Below are 12,686 nucleotides of genomic sequence, written 5' to 3' on the forward strand. Positions count from 1 at the left end.
TTTCCTTTTGTCTGAAATGAGATTGAGGGTTGAGTTTCCAGCAAACTAGACCCTTTGCATTTTACTGTTTCTATGAAGTATGCTCTCATACCTTGATTCCGAATCTTAAGCTCTTTCCCGTTCGTTACCTCCTAAGTCTCGAGCCCTTCTAGATTTTTATTCCCAAATATCTCTCAGAACCAGCCCCTCTTAAGTTCTCACTTGTACCTAATTCTGGTTTTCATGGTTTCTCTGCTATTGCATTTAAATCCTACCTGATTTCCTTGCCGCCAGTCCCCTCTTTGCCAGTCCATTCTATATTCTTTATTACTGCTCTCTCGCGTCCCCTACGTGAGAATCTTACTTGCCAAAGTAAACCTAAACTGCCTATTTCTAATTCAGAATTTCTCCCCCAAATCTCAACCTGTCTTTTAAAATTTAACACTAATTACTATTCTTTTAATTTTTCCTATAGTCTAGTTGAACAATTGTTCAAAGAAAGGCAACAGCGAGCCATTGAACAATTGATAGGCAAATTATTGGTGTTTATTGAAATAATAGACTTTTCCATTTATCTTTAATATTGGATTCAAAAGCATCTTCTTTATGAAACTTGCCTTCTTTATTGAAGTACAACTTTAAAGCTCTTTGTTTATGGTTTACAATCTGATGTGTATTTTGTTTTTTGGCAGCAGGGGTTGAACCAGGGGCGCTTAACCACTGAGTCATATCCCTAGCCCTTTTTATTTTTTTGAGACAGGATCTCTCTAAGAAAAGGATCCCTCCGGAAAGAGCTTACGCTTCTCTAAGTTGCTGAGGCTGACTTTGTACTTGCCTTAGCCTGCTGAGCTGCTGGGATTACGTGTGGGCCACTGCACCCAACCTGATTTGTATTTTAAATTACTTGTATAATTGTTTTTTTTTTTTTTTCCCTTTGATTGAACACAGATGTGTTTTACCACTGAGCTACATCTCCAGCCTGTTATCTTGAAACAGGGTCTCACTACATTGCCCAGACTTGCCTAGACCTTATTGAGGCTGTGTTCTTGAACTTGAGGTCTTCCTGCCTCAGTCTCTTGAATTGCTGGGATTACAGGTGTGCACCACTGCACCCAGCTTATTTAATCTTTTAAAAGGTGTGCATTTGAAGGTAAGTGTTCGTTTATTTCTGTATCTCTGACATAATTGTAGCTGCTTAAGGAGTATTTGCTACATTAAATTTGTTAAGTCTTTTTCAAGGTGAGTGGTTTGTGGTTTTGAAGCAGAGATATTTGGAAAGATAAAATATGGATTAACAGACCTCATATCTCAACCATCTGTGTCATAGTCTTAAATCTTATCTTCATGTGAACCCAGTTTTACTACTCCTTGGTACTTAGCCTAAAGAATTAAAGTCATCATACTATAGCAACACACACATACCCATGTTTAAAGCCACAGAGTTCATGGTAGCCAAACTATGAAACCAGCCTAGATATTCACAAATAGAGGAATGGATAAAGAAAATGTCGTACACACACAGACACACACACACACACACACACACACAATGGAGTTTTATTTAGCCATAAATAAAAATGAAATTATGTTATTGGTAGTCAAATGGATAGAACTAGAGACCATTAAGTTAATCAAAATAAGCTAAACTCAAGTTCGAGGGTCATATGTTGTCTCTCCTACTGAAAACCAGAGAGGTAAAAGAAAAAGAAAGGTGAGAGTTGGGAATCTCATGAAAATCAAAGGGACATCAGTAGAACAGAGGAAAGGGACCAGGGACTGGGGAGTGGGGAGTGATATTGGCCAAATTATATTGTTATATTGTATATGTGTATGAATATATAACAACAAATCCTACCATTATGTACAACTATAATGTTGTACATAATGTAAAAAATATGGGGGAAAAAAACTTGTCTTGCACATCACTAGAAGGTTCTCTGTCTCATTGATCACAGACTTTATGAAACCTGCCATCAGTACTACATTTCACCATTATTCTTTGCATTGTTTTTAGGAGACCCAAATATGGCAGCTGTGGAAGAAAACTTCCCCCGAGGGGGTACAAGAAAGACCCACAAATTAGAGAAATCTTTCCAGGAATCAGTTGAACAAGACAACTTATTTGATGTAGGTTATATCTTGCTTTGGTGAGACTCACTAGAGACTTTCTCTCTTGGCATCCTTGTGAAGAATCAGCCATGTTTGAGACTGTGTTATTTTCCAGATTTGTTTTTTGTTGAAGTTGACTTCTGTAATTGAACTTGTTAGAGAGGCTGTACCATCACAAAGCTGTATTTTTGAAGCATGACATTTAGTGTTTGGGTTTGATGTAGTATTGTACCTTGTCTTTAGGAATTCTGTGCCATGTTGATTAAGGATGGGAAAAAAAAAAGCAGTTTGGTTATTATATTTTTAAATGGGGTTCTTGCCACATAAAATGGTCAGAATTTGCATTTGAATTTATAGTCTCACTTCAGGTAGACTATACTCCACATATTAGAGAGACTAACATTTGAGTGTATGTCCTTAAATCTATATTATGTAATCTTTCCACTATACTGTGAAGTAGAAATCACAGTTCCACTATGAGGAACTAAGGCTCAGGGTAGTTATATATTTACTAAAACTGCATAGCTTATCATGAAAGAGTTTGGGAGTTTAACTTGGGTCTCTTGACCCCAGATTTCATTTTTATGCAGTATTCCATATTGCTTCTCAAGCTAGGGAACCTCAGTGTTCATCCCAGTCAAGGGAGGAAGAATACAGGAGAGAAAAGATTTTGGGAACGTGAAGGAGGTTTCTTAGACCTTGGCAGTAATGACTGAGTGGGAGAGTTGAGATTATAGCAGGAATTAAAGGAACAGTTGGGAGTGGAGAGGGAGAGTGGCAGAGTAATAAAATAAAGTGACATATGACCTGAAATGTGAGGGAAAGACCAGGATTGCTACTTCTCATTCTTTTAGATCTTTGTGGGTCTTTCTCCCCTCTTTAGATTTCCACAGAAGAAGAATCCACCAAAAGGAAAAAGAGCCAGAAGGGACCAGCAAAAACAAAAAAGTTGAAAATTGAAAAAAAAGAAAACAGCAAGTCTATCAAAGAGAAATTTGAAATTCTTAGTGTTGAGGTTTGTTAAAGTTTTGTTTTCCTTTTGCCATACTACTTTGCTTAAGTTTGTGTTCTTCTTTTCTTTCATGCCTGCCTTTTATGTGTAGATTTCATATATGTGTCTGTAAGATTTTTGCAAGTGTTGACTGCTTTGATTGCTAACCAGTGCCTGGGGTCTTCCTTTTTTAAAAGGTGCTGTGGTCTTGATTTTTTTTTTTTTTTTTTTTAATGTTTTTTTAGTTGTTGATGGACCTTTATTTTATTTATTAATTGATTGATTGATTGATTGATATGTGGTGATGAGAATTGAACCCAGTGCCTCACACATGCTAGGCAAGCGCTCTACCACTGAGCTATAACCCCAGCCCTTGATTGTATTTTCATGGGACTTTTGTTTTAATAGATTGAGAGGTTTGAACTGATAGTAAATTTAGCTGTCATTCTACCCATTTTATTTTTTATTTTTATTTTTTGGCACTAGAATTGAACCACTAAGCCACATCCCCAGCCCTATTTTGTATTTTATTTAGAGACAGGGTTTCACTGAGTTGCTTAGTGCCTCACTTTTGCTGAGTCTGGCTTTGAATTCATGATCCTCCTGCCTCAGCCTCCCCAACCTCTGGGATTATAGGCATATGCCTCTGCGATCGTACCCGTTCACTGTATAAAAACTTCCTCAGATATGATATGCTTTATGATCCTTAAAATTTTACATTATTGGGCTTGGATTGTGACTCAGTGGTAGAGTGCTTGCCTAGCACGTGTAAAGCAATGGGTTTGATCCTCACACCCCATAAAAATAAATAAAATATAGGTATGTGTACATCTATAATTAAAAAATAAAAATTAAAAAAAATTTACATTATTAACTCCTGATATGTTATTGTAAAGAAAGAAATCAAATGATTTGAGGGGAAAGATTCAACCTGTAGGAGTATCTTGTTTTGTTTACTTAAAAACATGGTTTAACTTGGTGCCATCATTAGAAAATTAGAGATTTTACATGAAAATGTGATTCTGACCCCTTATTGAAACTTGAAAATGCCCATGTTCCTTCATGTTTATGGTCACAAGGAACTGCATAGTGCTTGTAACTCTTCAGAACCAACTTGTGCATGCCACACTGCTTCTGCCTCCCCTGGCCTGCATCCTTCACTATGGTGTCTGCCAGGCATTTGAATTTGGGTTGCTTGGGATATGAGAAAAAGCAAAAGTGTCTTCTAGTAACTCAGTACTGTTAATACTATTCCCTGAGTTAGACCTTTTACAATACTCAGATATCTGATAAGTACATGTATATATTCACACTTAAGTTTTTTTTTTTCCATTCACAAAATTCCTGTAGCTTTTAAATGTTGCAGTTGGTACTAGAAGCCAGATCCTCTAACCTCCCATCACTGTTCTCTTCCTTACTGTACACATTTCCTTTTTTCTCTTCTAGTCCCTATGTGAGGGAATGAGGATTTTGGGTTGTGTGAAAGAAGTAAATGAGCTGGAACTGGTTATCAGTCTCCCCAATGGCCTCCAAGGATTTGTGCAAGTAACTGAAATCTGTGATGCCTATACCAAAATGCTGAATGAACAGGTGGCACAAGAAGAACCTCCAAAGGTAAGGGAAATCTGTATGAAACCTGTTACTAGAAGTAGGTGATACTCAAATAAATGTAAAATTACCACTTTGCTAAGTACTAAGAAGGAAAGGTGCAATGAGAGTTTATAATAAGGTGTTTTTTTTTTTTGTTTTGTTTTTTTTATAAACAATAAAGGGATTTTTACTTAGTCCAGGGAGCCTGGAAGATCTCTATAAGGAAGTGATGCTTAAGCTGAGATCTGAAGGATGGGGGCTTCCTGGGTACAGAAGGAAAGGAGTTCAGGTAGAAGATGTATGCTGTGTAACAGAGAAAAGGCTGGTATGGCTAGAGTAGAGACAGCAAAGGAGAGTGTGGTATGAGATGGGGCCGGATTGCTGAGGAAGCCATATCATATATAGCTTTGTAGACCATATTAAGGTTTTTAATTCTGGAATCAACAGGAAGTCCTTGAGGTGTCCTCCTTAAGATGGGTGACACGTGGACAAGTTAGGAAAAAGATTGAGAAGGCATAAGAAGATTCTTACAGATCAGTTAGGAGGATAATATAGTTGTCCAGGCTCTGAGATTGGTGGCAGCTTGGGTCCAGGATTTACCAAGGACTGAGAAGGTAAAGCCATTGCCTGATGATAGAGTCCCTATGGTGGTGAGGTAGAGAGAGGTGACTGGGACAAGTCCTAGGTTTTTGCTGTGCAAAAGATTGTGAATTGACTCTGATAGGTTGAGTTCGAGGTACAGTTGAGACATCTGGTGAACTGGTGCTTGCTGAGCTCAGGGAAGCGTGGGTTGGGCACATAAATGTGTGGGTCTTTATATAGGTGGTGATTGAAGATATGAAGGGGAAGAAGTTGCTTATGGAGCACTAATTAGAGTGAAGAGACTATAGTACTGAGTCTAGATACTGTATTTTAATTGCTGAGTTGAAGGAGAATTGCCATCAGAAAAAGCAGGAGGGACCAGAGAGTTAGAAAAGAAACCCATTGAGTAGAAGGTCTTGGGAACCAGGGAGGAAATGTTTAAAGAAAGGAATAGTCAGGTGTTGGGGGTATAGCTCAGTTGGTAGAGTGCTTGCCTAGCATGCGTAAGCCCTGGGGTTCAATTCCCCAGCACCACCAAAAAAAAAAAAAAAAAAAAAGAAAGAAAGGAGTAGTCAATAGTGTTAAATGTCTTTAATGGTCCTGTAAGAGGGCTAGGGGTGCAACTCTGGTAGAGTGCATGCTTAGCTTACGTGGAGTCCTAAGTGTAGTTGCCACCACCAATAAATGAATAAATGAATGTCACTTAAGAGAAGGACTATAAAATAGACCATTGAATTTGGTTTTCTTGGAATATGAAATGGTGGAGTGAGAGCGGTAGAAAGTTTGCATTGAGCTGAAGAGTGAACAGGAGATGAACTGGAGACAGTAAATATAGACAACCCCCCCTTTTTAAAAGATAATTGTTCTATTTAGTTATACATGACAGCAGAATGCATTTTGATTCATTGTATACAAATGGAGTACAACTTTTCATTTCTCTGGCTGTACGTGATGTAGAGTCACACCATTTGTGTTATCATACATGTACATAGGGTAATGATGTTTGTCTCATTCCACCATTTTTCCTTCCCCCTGCCCTCTTCTCTCCCCTCATTTCCCTCTACACAGGCCAATGTTCTACCATTCTTTCGTTAACCTCCCCCCTCCCTTTTGTATCATCCTCCACTTATCAGAGAAAACATTCAGCCTTTGGTTTTTGGGGATTAGCTTATTTCACTTAGCATGATATTCTCCAACTCCGTGCATTTACCTGCAGATGCCATAATTTTATTCTTCCTCATGGCTGAGTAATATTACCAGTTTCTTTATCCATTCATCTATTGAAGGGCATCCAGGTTGGTTCCACAATCTAGGTATTGTGAATTGAACTGTATAGACAGCTCTTCTGAGGAGTCATTGACAACTGCTTGTTATTTGGAGACCTTATGCTGAAATTCAAGATTCAAGAATCAAGATTATGACTCGGCCTCAAACTCATCTTCTCTTGTGGGTGAATGGTTACTCTTGATTCACTCTTTGGTTTCAAGGATGAGAAGCCACGGAGCCAAGGCAGTGGATTCTTGGTTCGGTGGAAGGGAATGTATCAGTTCTCTCTCATTGGTATTATGCAGGACCTGCTACGCTTGCCTGAACTTTTCTCACCTGGAATGCTGGTGAGATGTGTGGTGAGCAGTTTGAGCGTCACAGAGAGGGGCAAAAAAAGTGTCAAACTATCTCTGAACCCCCAAAATGTCAACAGAGTGCTGAGTGCTGAGGCTCTGAAGCCTGGTATGGTATGTACCTGGGGTCAGGGAAGAGGAGCAGGCAGCGTGCCTTCTCCCTTCCCCACCTCCTTTTACTTTCAGCTTAATAGCTACATACAGATGGATCTTTTCCTGGAGGGAAGGTCTTCAGAGTGCTTTGGGTGCTTAATGAGTATTGAAAAATAGAGCCTAATTTCATTATCTTGGAAGGAAGAAAGGGCAAGCAAATTCAGATTTGGCAGCTGGCACACTAAAATGCCTCCAGGGAGCCTTAGTAGAGGCGGGGTGCGGGGGTGTTGCTCTTGGTGAGGAGTTCCTTATGGTGCCTTACTCACCAGGACTTCTTCGCAGATGGTGTAGAATGCTTGAGGGTTGCTGAGAGCAGGCGACAGGATAGATGGGTCCATAAGTCTGCCAGCTGCTAGTGGATATCCCATCACTTCGTATCCAGCTCTGTGGAAATTAAGGGGAATTTAGTCTTGGCTTGGATCCTTCAAATTCAGTAGGTACAAAAGAATAACCTGCAACCATATAAGTAAGTACTCTGGTAATTAAGGAAACAGAAGATGAATGTAGTCTTGCAATGTTTGGTTAAAAGCATTGAGATTTGAAATAGGCCTGGAAAGTTTGGAAGAATATAGTTAAAAAGGAAATAAAAGTAAGCCAGGTTGTAGGGAATTGCCAAGTTGAGCAACTTCTTCATGACAGGGACTGTTTTAAGCACCTTATCTCACAGTCAACCTATGAGGCAGATAGATATCCTTCCCCTTCTGCATTTGAGAACATAATCTCAAAGGTTTAAGTCACATGGCTTCCCACAAAATGTGAAGAAGGTTAGAGGATTTTTTGTCTTAAAGGTGCTTAGAGAAGACATGACGGTGACTAGAATGGTGGTTGTGGGAGTGACCTTGCAGGGCCATGCAGCCCATCGCTGCATAACATTGAGTCTTTCCTATCTTTTGAAAAATCTTCAGGCTCTGTCCTTTCATAATTCAACACTCCTCACTTTCTGGAAACTGGAAGACCTTCAGGCCTTAGGAGAAAGAGAGTTGATGTCTTTTCCTCTTTTGTTCTCTCTAGTGGGATTATGGCTTAAAGTTTAAAAGTGGGGCTTGTGATTGTGGCATAGTGTCAAGATTAAAAGTCATGTTTGGAAGTGGATGTTTGTCATGTGTCCCATTGTCTTTAACTTGGAACTTTTGGGTATGCTTGCTCTTCCCCCAGTTGCTGACAGGCACTGTATCCAGCCTGGAAGACCATGGCTACCTAGTGGACATTGGTGTTAGTGGAACCAGAGCTTTTCTGCCACTGAAGAAAACCCAGGACTACGTCCAACAAAAGAACAAAGGTGAGAGCAAGAAGAAAGGCCACTGCATGGTGGTGAGGTGGTGCATGTGGGGATTATATTTAAATGCTACTTTGCAGAGTAGCATGACAGAATGGTGACTCTGAAGGCTGTTTGGCTTTGGGAAAATTGGTGGTTAACTCTAGCTGATAGGGAAGGGAAGATATACAAAGGGCCAGGGAGTGGTAGGGTCTCACTGAAATCTGATGGATCATTTTCAGTTTTCTTCACCTAGATGATTTCACTGAATTTGGGGCCCCAGGGCCTCTAAACCATGGCTTGTTGAGATTCTCTCATTTTTGTGGGGTAGTTGAATTTCAGATTTCCTTTTGTAGTTGATCCCTTAGTGATTGGGAATATGGGGAATACTAGATGCTAATTGGGCAGGTAGGCCATAGATCTTTTCAGGTGTTGCTTGGGCCCATGTTAAAGTTCTTCTCATTCTCAAGGAGGTATTTTTTTATTTTGGGGGCTGGGGATGTGTTTCCAGGTGCTAAACTGAAGGTGGGTCAGTACTTGAACTGCATAATTGAAGAGGTGAAAGGCAATGGAGGAGTTGTTAGTCTGTCTATAGGGCATTCAGAAATTTCTACTGCCATTGCTACTGAGGAGCAAAACTGGACCCTTAATAACTTGCTACCAGGACTGGTGGTCAAAGCCCAGGTACAGAAGGTAAGCTATTCATTGTTACTATTTTCCAAAGTGAAAGTAATTTTTGTTAAAGTATGAACATACATACCATCTAAACTGTGCTCTGAGATAGGGTATCCACTGTTCACATGTGGCCGTTGGACGCTTGAAACGTGTCCAGTGTCACATGTTAAAATGATACTATTCTGGACGTATTGGGTTAAGTAAACTATTATTAAGATAAATTTTATCTGTTTCTTTGTGTTTTTCAAAATGTGACTGCCAGAACTGAGCATGGTGGTGTAGGCCTGTAATCCCAGCTACTTAGGATCTTAGTTACATGGAAAGCCAAGGCAGGAGGATCACAAGTTCCAGGTCAGCCTGGGTGACTTAGAGAGACCCTGTTTCAAAGGGGCTATAAATGTAGCTCAGTGGTAGAATACTTGCACAGCAAGCATGAGGCCCTGAATTCAATCCCCAGTAATTGGGGGGGTGGGGAGACTGCTAGAAAACTTAAAGTTATGTGTGTGACTTGCATTTTTTATATATATATATACATATATATATATATAAAATATATGTATATAATAATAAAATTTTAAAAATACATATATATTTAAAAAATTTTTTTAGTTGTCGATGGATCTTTCTTTTTTATTTATTTAAATGTGGTGCTGAGAATCAAATCCAGTGCCTCACACGTTAGGCAAGTGTTGCAGAACCCAGCCCATTGCATTATATTTCTGTTGAACACTGCTGATCTAAAAGGTCAAATGGAAGTAGAAGGCTTTTAATAAAGAACTATCTCATTCCTCCTAACCCTTATCTTTTTTTGTATGCATGTATATGTTTATTTAGTGGTACTGGGATGGAACCCAGAGCCTCACACATGCTAGGCAGGTGCTCTACCACTCAGCTACAGTCTTAACCCCCACCTTTTTTTTTTTTTTTTTTTTTAATTTGAAACAGGGTCCCACTGTGCCCTGTCCTAACCCTACCATTAACTCTTAGTTTATCCTATGAAATTTCCCTCCACAATTCTGTGATAAACTGTTTAGCCACAGTTTATCCAAGTTGTGAGGCTGTCAATTCCCAAGGATACTTGTGTGAAACATCTTGAAGTCCATTGAGAAATTCCAGAGGGTAGGAGGGTTGATGTTGGCTATTGACCGGAAGGGAGGTAAACTTCTTGAATAAAGAAACGCCAGTGCTTGGGGTTGTCCTGCCGGTTAATGTTATATGAGGAAAGATTGATAAGGGTTAGATGGGGAGAGAGAGAGAGTTACTGTGGATAATGTGGCATCCAGTGTTTGCTATGAACAGTGTTTCTCATATTCCTGGTTCCTTTAGTGAATTTTTTTTTTTTTTTTTTTTTTTTTTTTAAATAATCTGTTCTGTTTATTTCTAGGTGACTCAGTTTGGTCTTAAGCTAAACTTCCTCACATTCTTCACGGGCCTCGTTGACTTTATGCACCTGGAACCCAAGAAAGTTGGGACATATTTCTCAAACCAAGCAGTAAGAAATGTTGCACCTCTCTTTTCTTGATTCCAGCTGTGTCTCAGGCAGCTGTACAGTGGCCCAGCTAGCCTCAGGGAAGGTCCTAGCACTGCATGTATACAGTTGTGTAGAGAGGAGTTGAGGGAATGATAGTGTTTTAGAAGCACAAGAAACTACCAGTGCTTGGGCTGAAATTAGAGAAGGAGCAGGTGGTACCAGGGATTGAATCAGGGCACTTAACCACTGAGCCACATCCCCAGCCCTTTTTATTTTTTATTTTGAGACAGGGTCTTGCTAAGTTTCGATTCTCCTGCCTCAGCCTCTTGAGCTGCTGGGATTACAGGCATGTGACGCTGTGCCTGGCTTGCTTTTATAATTTGAAGTATTTTGGAAGAGTATTTATCATAGGAAGATGCATTTAAATAGAAAAGCATGGTTCTAAAAAGTTCTGTGAGAGCTGGGGATGTAGCTTAGTGGTTGAGTGCTTGTTTAGCACATTTGAGGCCCTGGGTTTGATCCCCAGTACCACAAAAAACAACAAAAAAGATCTGGGAGTAGTATGAATCCAATTTTTGAAAAATAATTTAAAAGAATCACCTGGTTAAAATACTGGAAGATTATGTAATCAGGCATGAATTATGATTAACTCTGAGTAACTATTCTATATTTATCTCAACATTTGAATTTTCTACAATGAACATATGTATTTGAGAAGGATATGCCAGTGTGTATTATTCAGAATTTTTAAATCCTCAAATGATTTCTTTTCTTTTTTTTTTTTTTAACAATAATGCAGTCTCTATAGAGGAAAAAGAATGTTAAGAGAAAATAGATTTTTTTCCACCACCTAGTGATACTTTTAATATTTTGCCAAACTCCTTCATGATATTTTTTTCTATAGTCATATTTATGTAGAGTTGAGACATTTTGCATGTTTGGCCTTGTGATCAGATCTCATACATGGTAGGCAAGTGCTCAGTCACTAATCTACTGAGTTCCATCCTCATCCTTTTTCCCCACAATTAAAAATTGGGGCATTATAATTGTACATCATTTGTTACATAGTCATCCATGCACACAATATGGCAAGGTAACTTGGCCCATATCACTCCCCAGCATGTTCCCACTTCCCTCCCATTGGCCCCTTTCCTCTGTTGATCTTCATGAGATCACTTCCCACGCCCCCACCCCACACCAATCTTCCTTTTTCTCTTTCCTCTCCAACTGCCACATATGAGGGAAAAATATGACCCTTGACCTTCACTTAGCATAATTAGAGACTAATTCCATCCCTTTTCCTACCAGTGACATAATTTATTGTTCTTTATGACTGAATAAAACTCCATTGTGTATATAGACCACATTGTCTTTATCTGTTTATCTGTTGATGGATACCTAGACTGGTTTCATAAGTTGGCTGTGGTGAATTGTGCTGCTGTAAACATGGGTATGCATTAAAATGCTTTAGAACCAACTGTTGTCATACTATCACTATAGTATGATGACTTTGATTCTTCAGAATAAACACCAAGGAGTGGTAATAGCTGGATCATGTGGTGGTTCCATGTCTAGTCTTTTGAGGAGCCTCCATATTGATTTCCATACTGTTTGTACTAGTTTATAGTCCCACCAATGGTGTAAAAGTGTTCCTTTTTCTCCACATCCTCTCCAGTGTTTATTCTTATTTGTATTCTTGATGACTACCATGCTGACTGGTGTGAGATGAAATCTCAGTGTAGTTTTGATTTGCATTTCTGTAATTGCTAATGATGTTGAATATTTTTTCATGTATTTGTTGGCCATTTATATTCTTTTGAGAGGTGTCTGTTTAATTCATTTGCCCATTTAATTTCTTAAGTCATTTTTATGTTGTATTTTGAGACAAGGGTCTTGGCTAAGTTGCCCAGACTGGCCTTGAATTTGTGATGATCTTCCTCAGCCTCCCAAGTAGCTGGGATTACAGGCCTATGCTGCCATGCCCAGCCAGATCAGGCTTCCTAAGTGTTTCAACTGAGTTTTTGCTGTAGTGACACCATTACGTGCTTTCTGTTGTGTGTACGTTAGCTTCTCGGTGTTGAGGGGACCCCTAGTATATGTTTTTCCTGGTCTTGTTGATTTAGTAAGCATTGATTTAGTCAGACGTAGTTCCTACAGAACTTTTATTTAACTTTTCCTCATAGTACTTGATTGTCCAAGCTGACTTTACTAATGATGTTAGTACTTATATGTGTGGTCAGCACATGGGGAGTCTTGGCCCTC

At 39.3% G+C, this 12,686-nt stretch overlaps 1 protein-coding gene across 5 annotated transcripts in view; it reads left to right on the plus strand.

The window, feature by feature from the left end:
• Positions 1-12,686, plus strand: part of Pdcd11 (programmed cell death 11) — a 42,990-nt gene that overhangs the window by 313 nt on the left and 29,991 nt on the right. For 3 of the 5 annotated variants that reach the window (XM_047554565.1, XM_047554568.1, XM_047554566.1), the window contains exons 2-9: positions 928-1,129; positions 1,994-2,106; positions 2,972-3,103; positions 4,526-4,693; positions 6,823-6,984; positions 8,179-8,302; positions 8,790-8,971; positions 10,338-10,445. In XM_047554565.1, coding sequence (XP_047410521.1) covers positions 2,005-2,106; positions 2,972-3,103; positions 4,526-4,693; positions 6,823-6,984; positions 8,179-8,302; positions 8,790-8,971; positions 10,338-10,445 — 978 coding nt within the window. In that variant the 5' untranslated portion in view covers positions 928-1,129; positions 1,994-2,004. The remainder of the gene's footprint in view (positions 1-927; positions 1,130-1,993; positions 2,107-2,971; positions 3,104-4,525; positions 4,694-6,822; positions 6,985-8,178; positions 8,303-8,789; positions 8,972-10,337; positions 10,446-12,686) is intronic. The other 2 variants (XM_047554567.1, XM_047554569.1) reach the window with 2 other exon arrangements.

The sequence above is a fragment of the Sciurus carolinensis genome, chromosome 5 (genome assembly GCF_902686445.1).
Source record: "Sciurus carolinensis chromosome 5, mSciCar1.2, whole genome shotgun sequence".
NCBI classification, from domain to species: Eukaryota; Metazoa; Chordata; class Mammalia; order Rodentia; family Sciuridae; genus Sciurus; species Sciurus carolinensis.